The sequence below is a fragment of the Apostichopus japonicus genome, chromosome 12, assembly GCF_037975245.1.
Source record: "Apostichopus japonicus isolate 1M-3 chromosome 12, ASM3797524v1, whole genome shotgun sequence".
In the NCBI taxonomy this organism is placed as follows: domain Eukaryota; kingdom Metazoa; phylum Echinodermata; class Holothuroidea; order Aspidochirotida; family Stichopodidae; genus Apostichopus; species Apostichopus japonicus.
The window spans coordinates 24,944,051-24,961,768 of record NC_092572.1 but is presented as its reverse complement, the minus strand read 5'-3'; the positions used below and the strand labels follow the sequence as shown (position 1 = coordinate 24,961,768).

The 17,718-nt window shown below is 35.6% G+C and overlaps 1 protein-coding gene across 1 annotated transcript; it reads left to right on the top strand.

Moving 5' to 3' along the window:
* Positions 1 to 7,066: 7,066 nt before the first annotated feature.
* On the top strand, positions 7,067 to 16,373 carry LOC139977608 (uncharacterized). The gene is made up of 13 exons (XM_071987024.1): positions 7,067 to 7,469; positions 7,967 to 8,608; positions 9,763 to 10,107; positions 10,381 to 10,533; positions 10,753 to 10,802; positions 11,227 to 11,266; positions 11,884 to 13,391; positions 13,642 to 13,850; positions 14,079 to 14,158; positions 14,586 to 14,641; positions 14,834 to 14,881; positions 15,192 to 15,217; positions 15,547 to 16,373. The coding sequence occupies exons 1-13, from the start codon at positions 7,334 to 7,336 to the stop codon at positions 15,584 to 15,586; spliced, it is 3,333 nt and encodes a 1,110-aa protein (XP_071843125.1). The 5' UTR covers positions 7,067 to 7,333; the 3' UTR covers positions 15,587 to 16,373.
* Positions 16,374 to 17,718: the final 1,345 nt, after the last annotated feature.

Sequence of the window (17,718 nt, the reverse complement as noted above, 5' to 3'; positions counted from 1 at the left end):
AGGACTCCATGGAGTTTTATGCTACCACCATATGCAATCTAAGCACTTTTTTATGTCTATCCCCTTGCAAGCTTTGTCAAATATAGACAACTAAAGGAAAACATTACATAAACCGCTTGTTGCAATTCGCAGCCCTAACGCTTAATGCATGTGATTACATTTCATTGCGCAATAAACATCATTGATAACACACTCATGTAAAAAAGAAGAACTATTAATACGTACAAGTTTAACCGACAGAAGACAGGAGACAGAAGGTGACCCAGTTGTTAACCATAAGTCAACTCTAAAATGCATACTGCATAAACGTATAGGCTTATATAATATGTATTGCTTAAACAATGTGAATGCTAAGATACCCTTACACAGCCTAGGCCCAGTTAATCAATTTGGTCAAATATCAGCCAACTTAGTCAAACAACGTTAGTGTGTCTAATGAAACTCAGTTCCATGGTTAGACTGACCTAGAAATGTCCACTCACTTAAGTACAGTCATGAATCAATTTCAAAGTAAGGTGTAAAATCCCACTGTTACACCACAGGAATCAGTAAAACATGTTGATTGCTTCATTAGTCGTTTTGTAAACTTACTTTACGAAATTATTCTTCAAAAAAAAAATAATACACTCAATAATACACTCAGAGCTCCAGGAACAAAAATCTCTTACTACTTCGAAATCGTTGCAATGTATACCGTTTTCCAATGGTTTAGAGACGAATTCATTTACCATTGCTGCTAATAGGTATGGTACCGTCATCGACTGACCGTACGATTTAATAGGAGTTTTGCAATCATATGGCCAAGTTTGACCCGTGACCGCTCTTTATATCGTGACCATTTACGTTTTGATCTCTTACTAATTCGAAATCGTTGCAATGTATACCGTTTTCCAATAGTTTAGAGACGAATTCATTTACCATTGCTGCTGATAGGTATGGTACCGTCATCGACTGACCGTACGATTTAATAGGAGTTTTGCAATCATATGGCCAAGTTTGACCCGTGACCGCTCTTTATATCGTGACCATTTACGTTTTGCTATGATGGAGTCTATTAAACCAAATTAACCTGAGGACTTTGAACAATTTGTAACTTTTGTAGACGAGTAATGACCAAACGTAGTTGCTATTTCAACTTTGTAAAATTTACTTTTGAACTAATGACGTCCTATGTATAGAGGCAGTTCATTACATGTCAATGTATATACCCCAAGTTTGCAATCAATTTGGCCTGACCTCCTTTCAAATCTGACCTTAAACACATGACGTATTAAGTCACGGAAAGGCTTTAATTCATGCACAGGCCTACATCATAGGAATTATCGACATAACTTTTTAACCCATATTGCCCACCTTGCCCTTTGACCTCATTTGATCACCAAAAGTTATGTGTTTTACTTAGACAAGTATTCACTACATATCATGCCAATGCATATACATCCAGGGTTTGATTACTTTCGACCTTGCGGTTTTTGAGGTGTATTAAGCGCGCATGTACGCATGTACATACATGCAAAATAAAGCACTAAAAGAGAACAGCAATGAAGTGACTACAAGGGGACATACTCCTATAAGCGTCTATATTAATCCGCCGCTAGTTTTTCTTTTAGAAAAAGTGCCAAAAAGCAGCAGGGAAACATCTGTTATGATGTATTACAAATGAGGTCTGTTTTTTGTGGCTTAGATGTCTTAAAGAGCGGTAATGGAAGTATATAAGGTGCAACTATTGGGTAAATTGGGGCAATTTGAGTCCACTTTAGCCCTCCCAAGATGAGGCGTAAGAAACTTGTTCACTACTGAGTAAAGAGGTTGTTTACAAGTGACGAGAACTTCATGCTCACGTAGCAAAAACTCTGCGCCGTAAGGATACGGCTAGATCTAGGAACCACATTGTTTGGTTTAGTATGTAAGTCAAAGAGTCTTTTTTATAGGCGTATGCTACCAAAGTATCATATTTCCATGATCATTGCATGCATAGGAATGATATAAGAAACAAGCACAATCGCTGTAAATTGCGAATGTGTAGTTTGTATTATATGTTGGGCTTGATATTAACTACTTTTTTGGAAGCACCGGTTTATCAATAATTGAAAATTTAAAAAAGTTGTGTGTCGGTTGAAAGCAATGTTTAAACATGCTGTACTTGTGACAATAATATCATATACGGGGCTTTGATTTCATCCTTTGGAGAAATGGATAGTGGGTTGAATGCATGCGAAAAGCTAAATAAAAGAACAATTTTTTAGACAAAATGTCAACATTTTGAGATCAAATGTCGAAATTTGAAGTAATAATGGGAGGGTTGACATAAATACAATTGATAAATAAAATATATAAAACTAATTTAACAACTACTAGGCAATCCTATTAAATTAATTAAATTTTCCAGCAATTTGGTTAAGCCATCAAATGTAGGTACCGGTAATCATCGACTCTTAAATTGACATTAGTAAACTACACATTTCAAGTCATTTTGGTAAGTGCACTAGTTTGGAAAAGCTTGACATTTGAACTTTTCTTGACCACGAGATAATTTGAGTTTTACATTAATCGATACAATGTAGACACAGTCTTTGGTAAAGTTCTTACGTATGAAGTTTTTGGCCATATTACTTCATTGGTATATATAATGGCTGTTTTCGGTTATTTGACGTTTGACGTAGGAAATTTGCACCTATGACGACATAAGTCATATATGCGCTAAATCACTTCCCAACTGCCCTTATAATAAAGGACCCTTTCGCACAAACTTGTCGAAGTTTTACCTTCCTGCAAATTAGATCACCTGACCTTAACGTTTTATATTAAATCATGCTCTGTAAACGTGCAGAATGTGTTGATACAGCATGGGCTGAGGGTTTCGGCCATTTGTATACGCATAACGTCAAAAGTGCTGTCTTTGGCTAATTGACCTGTGACCTCTATTTATCCTTCACTTCAGAAAGGGTAAGTTCACCCCATGGTAACCTACATTAATTTAGATCAACCCGCAAAGTTTCAGATTACTACTCCAAGGTGTATGAGATGGGCAGCAAATTTGGTACCAATATTGCAAAACAATGGTGGATGTAATGTTGGTAAATAATTTTTTAATCACAACTCTCTGAAAACACGTTATGGTTGAGCTATTTTCCAACATATTACGAATACATTTTGCATCCAAAGTACACTACGGGGCGGAATGAGTTAATAATTTTGACAACAGGTCTTTTTAAAAGCTTGAGCCACCCCATTAACGTTTCATAGTATAATCCATAACCAGACTGACTTCAACTTCAACAGTGTTGTTTACAACTTTTGCTAAACATCTGACTTAATGCAACCATGTAGCATTAGACACTGATGAATCACCCTTTGGAAGACTTGGATATAAAGAATCGAAGAAACCTGAACATCACAGAGTTTGAAGGTATCTACGTATCCGTATTTAACCTCAATTATATCTAGTACAGGGTAGCGAAACTGTCTATCCCATCTTAACAAAGCCTAATCATACATCGGCGTTGGTTCAAGCCACACATAGCATTATACTCATCTGCTTCACCCAAGCGATCAATAACTATGAACTCCAGCGTTGTTCTGCGATCTCAAACAAAGGACACAACAGAACTTGTTTCAATGGTGATAAACAAGGTATTCAACAGTGAGGAATTTAAAATCAAGCTACAGAATTGTATGGAAAGGGCTTTCTCCAAAAACATGGATGAAATTCTTTCACGGATAGAAAGCAACTCAGGCAAGATTCATGAAATTGAGGTTGCAAACGATCAGACAAAAGCAAAATTGAAGAAACTTCAAGATAAAATGTCCTCTCTCGAATATAAGTGCGACCGGGCGCTTAAGGAGACCAATGATGTTGAGCAGTTCTCAAGACGAAACTGCCACCGCTTCTTCGGAATGGAAAATCATCTCCCTAATTAACAAAAATGGTACGGAATTCACCAAGCGAATCTGTGGCATCAACGACCTTCAGAGATTGTAGTTGACCAGCAGGTTCCTGCTGAAAATACCGTTTAAACTGAGGTGATCCAATAGAATTATTTACTCGACACTTGTTTTTCCTTTTTAGTTCTTTACCTCTTTATTTCATCTATGCCACTTTATTGCTGTAAATGTAAAACCACTTTAAGTTCTACTAATCGTGTAAGCTGTCAAAAATGTGGGGTTTCTTCCCATATTGCTGGTATTATTAACTATGTTTGTTCTTCGAGGTTGTGGACCTGTGTGTACTGTAATGTCAAGTTTTCTTTTAGTATGGTAACCAACGACTGATTTTCTTGACTTGTTCAATGTCAATCATTCACAAAACAGGAATTCTTTCGATCTTACCTTAAATCTTTCCTATCCATTCATCGATGATTAAAAAAACTCTACTCACTGTAAGTACTACAACATTGAAAATTTCAATAAACTAAAACACATGAACATTTTTTTTCCATTTGAATAGACGGAGTCTGAACAAAATGTTGATCCTATCTTTAACTTCCTATCTCTCTTAGACCATGAGTTTACAGTACTTGGGTTCTCGGAAACCTGATTCAGAGATTATATATTATGGATGACTTTAATATCGATCTATTGAAGGAAAATTCCTCCGAAATACTCAACATGTTTTTCTTAAGTAACTTTCTTCCTTGTATTACTAAGCCTACACGAACAAAATATGAGTGTGTTTCTTTAATCAATCACATAATTACCAATGTAAGGGCTAATTGTTGTCTGGGTGCTAATCACCGTCAACAGTTACCATTTTCCAATATTCTTATTTACTAAGTTTTAGAAGGGGAACTACCAGAATGGTTACTTCACAAAAAACTATTCCAAGGCCAACATCGATCCTTCTCTCTCAGTGATGAGTGATCTTAGCTGGGACCATAATTATAATGACAATAACGTAAATTCATCGTACGATAATTTTACTGCCACTGTGAAAGATGTTTATGATATTTGTTTTCCGTTTATCTACTTAACCAACTTTAAACGTCGAAAAAGTGACACCCGTGGATAGGTAGTGGCATTCTCCAGTCAGTAAAGCGCAAAAAAAACTATTGACAATGTACTGACTGATCCTGAGGAAATTGCAAAAGAATTTAATATTTTAGACCTTCTTTGGCTGCAGCTATTCAGAGTAGGACAACTGCTAATTCTTACATCGGTAGGCCTAATTCCTATACAGTTTTGATGACACCAACAAATGAGGAAGAACTCATTACAGTGGCTTTATCTGGTTTGTCTAAATCAGCAGGTTTTGATGACATGAAACCTGGCTGGTTAGAAAAGTTATTGCATATATTTCCAAACCCCTGGTTTACATTTATAATTGCTCTCTGACAAGTTGATTGTTCCAGATCAGGTCAAACTTGTTAAAGTCATTCCTGTTTATAAGAAAGGTGACCCAATACATGATGACAACTATAGACCAGTTTCTCTTTTTTCAACTTTCTTTAAGATTTTTTAAAGAACCGTATATAATCGTATTTTTTACTTCATTAACAATCACATCGTATTGTTTAATGGTCCATATGGATTCAGGCCTAAACACTCAACGGAGCTGGCACTTGCTGACGCGGTTGGCAAGTTGTCCAATGCCCTAGATATTGATACGATTTCATTTTATTTGTTCTTGATCTTTCGAAAGCGTTTGACAGTATCGACCACAACATTTTGCTTTATCAGCTTAATCATTATGGCATCAGAGGAAAAATGCATTGAGTGGATAACAAATGTACTATTTAATGTAGGGGCAGGGAGAATGCAATAACGCCAGACATAATATTTAAGAGATACATAATTGCATTCAGAATAACTCATTTTACCAATATAGGCCTTTGCAATTGAAAAGGTAAAGACAACAAGATAAAATGCTGCAGCTATTGACGAGGTGTTGACTTGGCCGTCTGGAACCCCACCTGGGCTCTGGGATGTATTCCAAGATACATTTCTCATAATGAAATGTATTTTTGTGCTTGAAATTGCTCTAGAAGTGCACAACAATATCTTAACTTGGCCCTTAATCTCAACTTTCATAATCAGAATATGTAATATATGTAAGGCATTCTGTTAAACAACTTTCAAAGAAACTGGTAAAATATCTACGTTTGGTGTAACATTGATAGTTTGCATTGGTATGCATGGATGTTGTAATGTACCGTTTCTAAGGCAGTGAAGTTTATAGTACGACTGACATGTTAATCATAATAACATACCGCTTGACTTTCCGCCTTGTGAACCATTGGGACGTAAGTGTATACGTAAAAGATTTCTTTTCATAACTGTAAGAAGACATTACATTTCAAAGTGTTGTCGACTTACACAATGTTGACGTTTTATTCCACAAGCAGAGCAACATTTTACTGAGCTTTTCACGTAAAGGTCATCATCTTGTTTTTAAGCAAAATATGACGTCATCTCTTTCAAATCATATATATCCATAGCCCATACGTAATGGAGGTTTGTATTATGTTCTTGTGTTCAAATTCACACACAGCCAATTGAATAAACCTCACTGTTAAAGTTCAAGAGATGCATGACTCGTGTTGTGGTTTAATACAGTGAACGATGAAGTAAAGTCGAACAAAAGTTCACAAGAAATTCGTGGTCGACTAGCCTATAACTTAATAACAACAAATGGAATACAAGTTTAGGGAGGCCATTTTGTCGTTTGCTGCACAGGCAACTTTAGTAGTTGTTATGGAAGGTAAACAATCTGTGCTGCTTAACATTATTAAAGTCAATACGTAACTGAGATTGATTATTTGTCAGTCCAAAGTCTAGATAACAATATCATTTCAAAACTGAAACCGTTAAAACAGCAGGTTGTAGTAGGAGCTATCTTTGTAATATATGTACCAATAGGAACACAGGTGTTCAGTTTCCAGAACATCCATCTTGTCTGTTCAACGGTTTCCAACTATTGAATGATAACTTAGAGACCTAATACGCTATTGCGTTTGAGATGACAGTTAACATTTTGAATACTGTAGTTTACTAACGAAGTAGCGACTGTTTTGTTTTATAGTACGTTGAATGCCTTAAATCGAATGTACTCTCATAAGCTAAGCATAAAAATTGAATATAATTGACATTTCATTTCTATAATATTAAGATCTATTTTTGCTTCAATTGCTTTATATCTATCCAAGCAGACGCAGATGTTAACGATGACTGCGAACCGAGACAATATCTTGAATTAGGACGAAAAGGAACCATAAAATGCTCATTTGACATCGGTTTCCATGCAATTCATTGGTATGACTCCATAGACACTGTACAAGGTAAACCAATTGTAAGTTGCATAAGTGCCGAGCAGTCAAGTGGTGGTTGTGACAACGGTATGTATGCAGTTGCTGTTGATGGTTCGCTGTTGATAGAGAACATTGTCTTGGCACACGAGAGAACATTCGCGGTATTGATATTTAATTCAGAATTTGAAGAACCAATAACATATCATGTAGATGTCATTACTACAGGTGAGAATAACTTTACAATTATTACATGCTTATTTGTATTTTACATCCACACACCACATGAATCGTTAATATGTTAAGTCGGTTTCCTAGAAGAAAATAATTGATACAAAATTTATTATTTAAACCTTCGTCAGTATTAGTTGTGTACCAGATTACTTGTTACGCAAATTTGATATGACGTAATATATACTTTTTATTAAATAGATCTAATTGGGACCATAATAAAGTGTCCTCGATGGATAAAGTTGAATCATTGCACTTATCATAGAATTAAAATTTTCTTATCATGCCATAGAGTAAAACAATTGACCAATAAATTCTGCTACAATCATCGGATTGCCAAAATTAAATTTAGAATGAATTCAATAAAACACCATAATGTTAATTTCTAATAGCATCAATACTCGGGATGATGTCTATCAAAAAAGCGAATATATACAAGCATATCTTGCACTATATTTTCTAATATTAATACAATATATACTAATATTTAACAGTCAAACCTTCCGGATGTCCAGTCATTAACTTATGCGGGGAAGACAAGCAAGTGTGCACACAAGAAATAAAACGTGAAAGTGAAGTCATATGCTCTATACATTCACGACCAAAAATTGACCCCTACTGGACGAAACGCAGTGAAGCAGGTGACCAATACATGACAACACAAGCTAAATCGGTTATAAAGGATAATGTGACATTTATCTCTTCTTCACTGATGATGGACGATCATTTTGATGCAGCTTCATTGTCGCTTTTGGTCTGCAAAGCAAACGATTCTTCACATTTTGTTTATTGTAACGAGTCTTCGATTTTAATACTGTATGGAAGCGTGGACTATACAACGGCCACTACCAATATGATTGCTGTTGAGGAAAATGCAGTGGTGACAATAACATGTACTGAAGAGCAGAAATCTTTCCTAATCTGGAGAAGACTTTATGACAACAGATTTGAGAATCTCGGTTATGCAATTTTTATCAATAAGTACTTTGAGAATGCTACCACGGATTACTTTGAGCTTGATGAAAATGGTGCTTTAACTACACAACACGTGAAAACACAACACGAAGGCCTATACGCTTGTATTTACAGTGACGGTATAACAGATCACATTGCTTTGTACCACCTGTTTGTGTACAGTAAGTAAGCTGTCATTGACAGCTATTTCAATTTCATTTCTTGACATTTATTTCTATAAGCTTTAGCGTGAAACATTATCCACATTCAGTAGTGTACATTCACCATTTTGCAAGAGGTGTAATATAATGTTGGTACCGACTCAATCTTTTGGGATTGACTGTAATGACTGGCCGAGCAACTTTTCGGAATAACCAACTAAATTGGCGATGTTTTTCACATTTACAAAGTACACTGCTATTGTCTAGACGCACAGGTGTGAGAGGTTTAGGGATGGGGAGTGAAGGGGTGTAGTGGAGGAAAATCTCCGAGAGCTGCATTACTATAAAGCTGCATGACTATAAAGCTCAAGTCGTAGTGAGGATTCTAGGAGGGGAATTCCCCGAAAGCGATAGTGTTTATTATGTCGTGTTCATTCCAAGCAAATTTAAAGCACAAAAATACATGGACTAGAACGGATTTTATTTTCTCCCGAAGGCATAACATTTGGAGATATTTCTTGTTGTCTTAAGCGACTTTAAAAACTAAATCCGTTGTCAGAGAGAAACATTTCTCTGGAATGTATAAGAGTACCGAGTGGGGGCCAGAGGTAAAATCCATCGAAAGCTGCAGCTCTCGGAGACATTTCATGTTTTTCTTGTAGTTAGATATAGGAATTCAATTTCTTTAGAATGCATTTCAAAGTATTGCAAATATTTCCGACTGTAAAGGACAAAAACACATATGAAAAGAGAAATAAAAGTTCTCTTATGAGATTTTAAAGCATAGAATACGGTCCAATTCAGTGACGAGTTGAAAGTTAGTGGATAGCTTAATAAATCCCAGTTCGTGGTCCAGGTGGAAAAAACCCCGTAGTTATAGCACCTCGTTGGACGTACATTACCTTAATCTTGGAAATGTAGACGTTAGGATAAGCACACGTCGGTAATAAACGAAGGAAGAACAGTGTTGCTTTGTTTGTATTACTCTTACGTTAATGGATATCAGACTATGATAATATATGCTCCAAGTTCGAGAACGACTGTGCTTCAACTTGAGATTGACTCGTGATTTCACTGTGTGTAACTCAGCGTCCCCCCCCCCCCCCCCGCGTCAGCAACCCCAAATGTAAGTCATGCCAGCGTTCGTGACACAGGTATTTTTTTTCTCTTTTTAGTTAATCCAATTCCTGCGTATCCTGTCATTAATGGTTGCAGAGCTGATCAATATTGTGTGTTAAAAGTTAACCAAGAAGGAATCTTAACATGTTCTTTGCATGGAATACGACCAAAGGTTACACTTAGCTGGAGAACGCTTTACGCAAAACATTCAACTGCCATATCCTTTTCCAAGAAAGAAGTAGAAGTTGTATCGAAAGGCAACACATTTGACGTTGTGCTAACTTCTACTTTCAAGATTATTACAAACGATGTATCCAGATTGACGTTGGTTTGTGATACAGATGGATCAACCAGTGAAATACCACAGTGGTCGACGGAATTTGACTTACTTATCCTCGGAAGTAGGTTGTATTATATGATATACAATAAGTTAATTACCTTCTTGTAAATCATGTAACCCATAACCCCCTTCATTGCCGTCACTTGGACATGATCATCGCCATCGTTATGAATATCGTACTCGCCATTGTCGTCATCATTGTCATAAGTCTGATTTTTTTAGATTTTTTTTTTTTAGATCTTTAAAAGATTGAGAAAGTCTCAAAAAGTTGTGCATACTTAAACTGTTTATGCATTACTATAAGAAATGACTTGGTTCCTTTTTATTCATGCAGACCCTGTAATCTCTACAACATCCAGTCTACGCCACAGCCAACAATCGTCAACAATTGAAACGGTTGGAAAGCCGGGAAAATTGTTGCCGATTATTTTGGTTCCTACTGCAGTCGTAATTATCATCTTGATCATTGCTGCTGTAATATTCAGAGGTAATGTACAGGACTTGTATGTGTAGTGTATTGTTACATTACAACACTAATTTACACTCGTGATATGCTAAACATGTATTCTTGCAACCTAAAAATAACATTGGAATTACAGTTTGTTCAGGATTAAATTGCATTGTATGACAATTGGTGTCGACAACTATAACATCATCGTTTGTAACTTGGTTCTTATTTTCTTTCATTTGTTTCTTTCTCACGCAGTTTACTTCAGGAAAAGTAGGACAAGCATAGAAGACCCCGAAAGAACTGAAGTAAGTAAACAAACAATTATTTTTTAAATTATTACTTAAATTGATCTCGTTGATAATTGTAGCGGACGAAAATTGGTCTTATTTAGTAATGTTTTGGCTAGACACGTCTTGAACTCTTCAACATTATTTTAGCTAACATTTCGTGTATGTTAGTAGTCAGTAGTAACCGCTGTGTGTAGCACCATCGTGTGTACTAAAAGGGTTGAGATGTTGCAGGAATATATGTGGCTTTTGGTTTTGAAGAATCAAGTTCAACACTTTAATTTTTTTGAATGTATTTCCGTTCAGGAACAATTGCATCGAAATTTATTCGTATGTTATACGATTTTCTTTAATATCAATAAATTTTAAGCCCAAAAAAAGCAATAATAATAAAACCAAGTGTTTTTCTAAGAATATTTCTTTTTTATTGATACAACTTTAGCTTAACACAATGCTGCCCGGATCCACAGACGGCGTCTCAGGTATTATTCATTTCATCATGTATTTTTCTTCCAGCTGCCTTCAATTTGATTCTATAGCAGAATTTTGCATGTACAATAACACATATCCCATTCTTTTATTGGAAAATGTTATACGTTGATGATGCATTCCGATGACACAATACCAGTCACGTTTCAAAATAACCCATCTGCTTATATTATAATGTTTTGACACAGATAAAAAGCTTAACAAAAGAAGGAAATAATTCATGATTGTTTTTCTATGGTAATTATTATGATTTAACAATTTAACTCACGTGATGTTTCCATTTTAGCATATTCAGGAAACGTTATAGTTTACAGTTCTTAGTGGCAGTAGTGCATGCACTTGACAAAACAAAATGACCATCTTGTGAAACTTACAGGACTGTACTGTTTCCAGGCGATTAGAAACACGCTTTACAATCGACCAAGGAGATTGGTTCAATTTATCACCGAATTCGCAAATCATTTGCTGACTTTATTCATATCAAGTAATTCTGTGATGCCATTCAAACAAACAAACATTTAGTTAGCCAACATTACAGTAATTAAGATATCATCACCAAACGTTGGTGACTGGTAAAGTAAAACGGATTTTCTTCTGTTGCTTCCCTCAGAGAAAATGGCAATGTTTATTCAACAAATGAAAACAACTTACGAAAACCAGTACAGCACTATACGACCAGTTCCTTTCATTCGAGACGGAATATTTGGCATAGGCGATATTTTTGTAGAAGGCTGTATGGAGCTTCAAACTTTGACTGGAGTAAGAGGACAGCCTAACTGGAATGTTCTTGGATCTTATCAGTGTCTTGTCGTAAAAGAATATCCAATAACGTCATTCTTACGAGTTGTAGAAGGTGATCCCGGACAGGGCAAATCAACTCTTGCTCTTCAATTGGTGTATGAGTGGTGTACAGGAAACTCAAAATCACCCCTCAAACACGTAGACATGTTAATTTTTCTTCGCCTCAGACGACTAAAAGGTGTAACATCTATATTCCAAGCAATAAAACACATTTTGCTTCCGACGGACACCGTCTTAGACGACAATGACGTAAAATATATTCTTCAAAAGAGCCCATCTGTCGTCTTTATTTTTGATGGTTATGATGAGTTTCCTCATCGGAATGAAGAAACCGATATATGTAATATCATAAAAAGGTCTATGTTTCAAAATGCTTTAGTCATATTAACAACAAGGTCAAATGTTCTACCTAAGGAACTAGCGCCAAATACATCCTTTGCTAGATTGTCAGGCTTCGATGAGAACGCGAGGAATGAATATATTCGTAAGGCGGTGAAAGATGATCCAAATGTCGCAGAACGGATAAAACAGCGTATGGAGGAAAGTCCAATTCTTGGTGAATTTATGGTAGTACCTTTGTTTTTCTCAATGTATGCTCATATCATTTATAAATGGGATAACCAAGTAACTTTTCACTCCGTTACTGCCTTCTTCCGGTATATTGTATCGTGTTTTTATGGCCATGAAGACAACAAAGATAATGACAATGCTGAAAAGATTCGTGCATTTGGAGAATCGCATGCAAGATTGGATGAACTAGCATTTAACGGTCTTTCTGCAGAAGAAGAGAAGATAACTTGGAACAAACAAGAAATGTTAGCGGTAGTGGGAGAGGAAGTTTATTCAAACTTTATAAGAATTGGTATTTTGGTGGCTGAAGATGTAACCAATATCATAGATAAGCCTGGTATTTCAGATTCGGAGCATATTCAAGAAACTACTGAAGTAAGATTCCATCACAAACTGTTTTGTGAATGGTATGCTGCAACTTTCCTTTCTAACTATATCATGCAAATATCAGATTTTGAATTAGCTCAAGTGATGAGTCGGTTAGACCCGTTTAATCTCCAATATGTTTATCGATTTGCATGTGGGCTTAATCCAGAAGTGGCTCCTAGGATTATTAAATACCTGCAAAGCCTTAAAGATGGTGACAAATTTGCAATTCTTTGCTTGCTTGAAACAACAGATGAAATTGAAAAGATTAAAGAAAATGTTCAGGAACTTTGCGTAGAGACAGTTCTCTTAAGTAAGGACAGCAGCAAGCTTCTTCAGAGGTCTACATTACAGTTAATTGACATCGCGTGTAAACTTGAGGTTAGTACAGTTCACTTATATTTATTCATTAAGCATGAAGAAATCATTTCGAAAAATTCTTCAATTTAAGCAATATATAAATTAGCCATTCATTTACTTTCAATACGCCTGAGTTTGTTTTACGTTATGGGCATGTTCTCTTTCTTGTATAATGGTTTGAATACGAACATAATGAGTTTGTGAGTGATTTTTACTTTATTACACCCGGTAACACCAATTTCACATAACTGTTAACGTTTATTTACTGTAGATTCAAACTAAATGTTTACATCTTGAAGATTGTGTACATCACGCTGACACAACAGGAGGAATCATTCATTTAACGTCGGGTCTACAGATTAGCAAATTGGCTTACATTAAATGCCTTAAAATAACGGAAATTGGTCGAGAGTTCTCTACTGAAGAAACGCGGAACATGTTGAAGTACATACTTTGCTGCAGGGACCTCCAAAAAGTGGAGTAAGTTCAGTTCGCAACTCATCAATATAGGCAGACTCATATGACTTTTGCAAGCTTCATGTAAAGGTCTGACGGTAGTCTTTAGAACAGGAAATGTCGTCTTTACTACCATCTTTAACTTGATTTTCATTTGTTCTCTTAAGAAGTACACAACTACTGTGCTTATGTTTTTTCTATCATTACTACTTTTTAACCATCCATGTTTTACAAAACTGCATTTTCTTCCAGGTTGGAATGTTGCTGGCTACCGGAAGATGGATTTGATGATACCTACAGTTTGACTCAACTTCAACATAAGAACATTCGTGGTACAGGGCAATATCTCTTTCTTATCCTTTTCTTGTTATTTAGTATCATTAAAAACAATTTAAAAAACAAGGAAAATTAAGACCAAACTGTACTACGAGAGAAAATACACAATTCGATTCGAATAATGCAAGCAATAATTCCTTGTAAGTGTATATAATATTTAATGTACGTCAGTGCATGTTCTACAATAATAAACTCTAGATAAATTATAAAAAAAATAAAAAAAACATGTGAGTCAATTAAAGTTAGCAAAGTTTTTATACAGCGGTCAGTAAGAATAAATAATTTAGACATTTCCGTGTGTAAGTGGATCTGAACGTTGTTGTTGTTTTTTAAGATACATTTATGTAGAAGCCTATATGAATTAAACATTTAGTCAGAAGGAATCCACATAAAATAATATTTCAATTATGTTTCCATCAACAGTATTGTGGATACCAATTTCATTTTGGTACCGTCTCGATTCGACCGGAAAATGGAAGGTGAGCCATGATTTCCACTAAACTATTTGACTGTCGGGAAGTGTTTTCAATGAAAATATCGTAATTTATCATGTCATTTGTCATTTTAAGCCATCAATGCAACATATCATTTGTTTTATGAAATTCCTAACGTGATCGCTTCAGACGATAACAAAGATGGTGATTTAACTCATTTCACTTTCTTCACTAAAGGAAAAACGTGGTGGTGATATGGTGACCGATGATCAATACCAGGCAGAGGTAAATAACATTTACTTCACAAATACATCTAAAAGTTTAGTTATTTTTTCAGTAATTTTGCAAAATTGGGACTTAGAAAGAAAATGGCTGTCGGTATATGTATCTACGAAGGCAAAATCGGTGAGTTGAGAAGCATAGCCATAAGTAACAAATCTCTTTAACAACTAAGTACTGTAATATATATATTGTTCTATATTTGATGCCTTGATACGTTTTATTAGCATAGTGTCTCGCTAACGCTTGGAACTATCATCATCACTTGAATATTCCACTAGTAATATCTTTGTTTTTCTGTTTACTTTCTATACAGTTTGTTAGATTTCGCGATGAATGGCGGTAAGTAGTCTGTAAAGTTGTCTCATTTTGCTCACACAGCAGAAATCTCTTTAATTAAATAAAAGAGTAATAATTCAATAACTATTGCAGCAATATTAAGACTGCTCCAAGTCCTCATATATAAATCATATGCATTTCAAATTGATACTCTTCTTTGTTTCTACCAATAATTTTGAAGGAAACATAAGATGAAACTTTGACAAATGGAAAAGTTGAAACTAACATGGTTACATAAGAATCGGACTCGCCGCTAAACAAGTTTGTGTTTTGGATCTCAGACAGCTATCCTATTTCATGAACGGCTCTACTTTTTTTGTTTTATGCTCCAGAGAAACCCAATGGCAGCGTTCAAGGATTGGTACACAGTAATACATCGCGGGCAAAGCCACTGGCATATTCACGATCTACATTTGTACAACTGAACGACATTTCCAGCGATCTGAAATAATGCATGACAGCCTTTTGGCAACTATCTATAAACAAAGTAGCCTAGAGTCTAGAGAAGAAATATTTTCGTCAAATGTTATTACAAATGTATGCTTAGCATAATAATATAGGCTATACTGTCCTCTAGAATTGCTTTCGTTGAGATGTGTGACTTCTTACAAAGCATGAATGGACAGTTGTGCTCAAGATGGGACAAATGAATGAGATATTACGCCAAAAAGTTAAACGGACTGGCTGGATTTGGCTTGAAAATGACAATGTCATGCTTATGATTTTTCCTGCAATTAGCTATATGATAACTAGATATGATTTATTATGCAATTTTTTTTTAGTAAACGTCATGATGTTCAATCGTGACATTTTTTTTTTGGGTAGGGTTAAGGCATGTTGTATTTTAGTGCTAATTGCCGAGATATATCCATACAGTCATCTGCAGACGTTATCTCAACTCAACCATCGTGTATAGCACATCTGTATCAATGAGATATAATCCGTTATATTTGGCACTTGCGAAAACCGCCATTACAAAACTAAAGCAGATGTTGCCTTTAGTGCGTGATATTAAACTATTCATCTATTCGTTCTTTTACACGGAGGCTTTGGAGTAGTAACCGTTTTGGTATGTTTATGACACTAAATGTATGATTAACATTTAACTGTATGATTATCATATACCGTATCATTGATATACATTTGTCTTTATCAACGTCATATGAGCTTATTCCATTCTCCTTGACCCGTATATCAAAGCGCTTCTTGAACACATTTGCATATTTTTATAAATAAATTTTACCCGTCCACTTCTAATAAAAGAGATACAAAATTAAGCTGACGTTCCAATCACTAGTAAACTCTTTAACGCCAACGACAAAATGTATTCTAATTTCAGCCTGATGTATGTGACTTTTCTTATCTGCATATCTACTCTAAACAATCATGTTTTGAATAATTTTACTTACAATTCTAAAATTGGCTCCAAACTTATTGTCCTCGGTGTTTTCCTGTGTTATATCTTGACAAGAACTCAGAAATATATACATTTTCCTTTTTTTCCTCAAACCTATTCAATTAATAAAGATTGATATGAAATATACTATGTCAATATAGTGTTATCAATGTACCATTGGTAACAATACCGTTAAAATTTCTTGTTTTGAAACCCCCCAGATCACCGGAAACGGCACTTCTCGGGCTTGAAATGACCAACCAGATGTACACTTTTTGCCTGAGAACCAAGTATTTCCTAATAGTTTTTTTTTTCCATCCATAACCTTTTTGAAGATTGTCAACCCGGCACACATCATGTTCGACCTGATCGCATCTCCTGTGGGTCTTTGCTTTTGTAGGTGATTCTACGTCGCGGCCCACAATACCCGTCAGCCCCACTTTTCAAGGTTTTAAGCCCCATATTTGTTCAGAATTTGAAAATTCACATTTCTCGTGAATAAACTCACTTCAAAACATACCCATAATGTTGTACAAAATTTCATCTATGGACAACCAATAAAGAAAAAAACTTCCTTCAACCCCTAACAGACCGGTCAAAATTGCACGAGTAGAGGGAAGTGTGATGTAGAATGTTGGTCAGAAATTTTCTAAAATTCAGACACAGTTAATTTATTGGTGTACAAATATTAAAACCTGTTATAACGGCTATTATAAAACTTGGTTGAAGGAAATGAAAAAATAGCAGATATTTCCGAAACCGAACACTACACACATAGGCGTAGGAGGCGCGGCGCCAGTGGCGGAGCTAGGGGTATTGGTCAGGAATGGCGAGAATGGTCTGTAGGGGCGCTTTCGACACTATCTAAGCGGAGCGCCACCACTGGTTGGCGCGTAGCGTACAGAAAATTTTGAGTAAAGATACTCCCTAGATCGCCGGAAATGACCCTTTCCGGGCCTGGCTAATTTGCAGATAGACGAAGAATAAGGTGTCATCGCCAAATTACACCAACAAAATGTGACAAATGTCAATAAGTAGATGAGAGCGCAATAAAAAAGTAAATAATCTAGAATAAGTAAAAAGTGGTAAAGAGCTGAAAAGGGCGCCA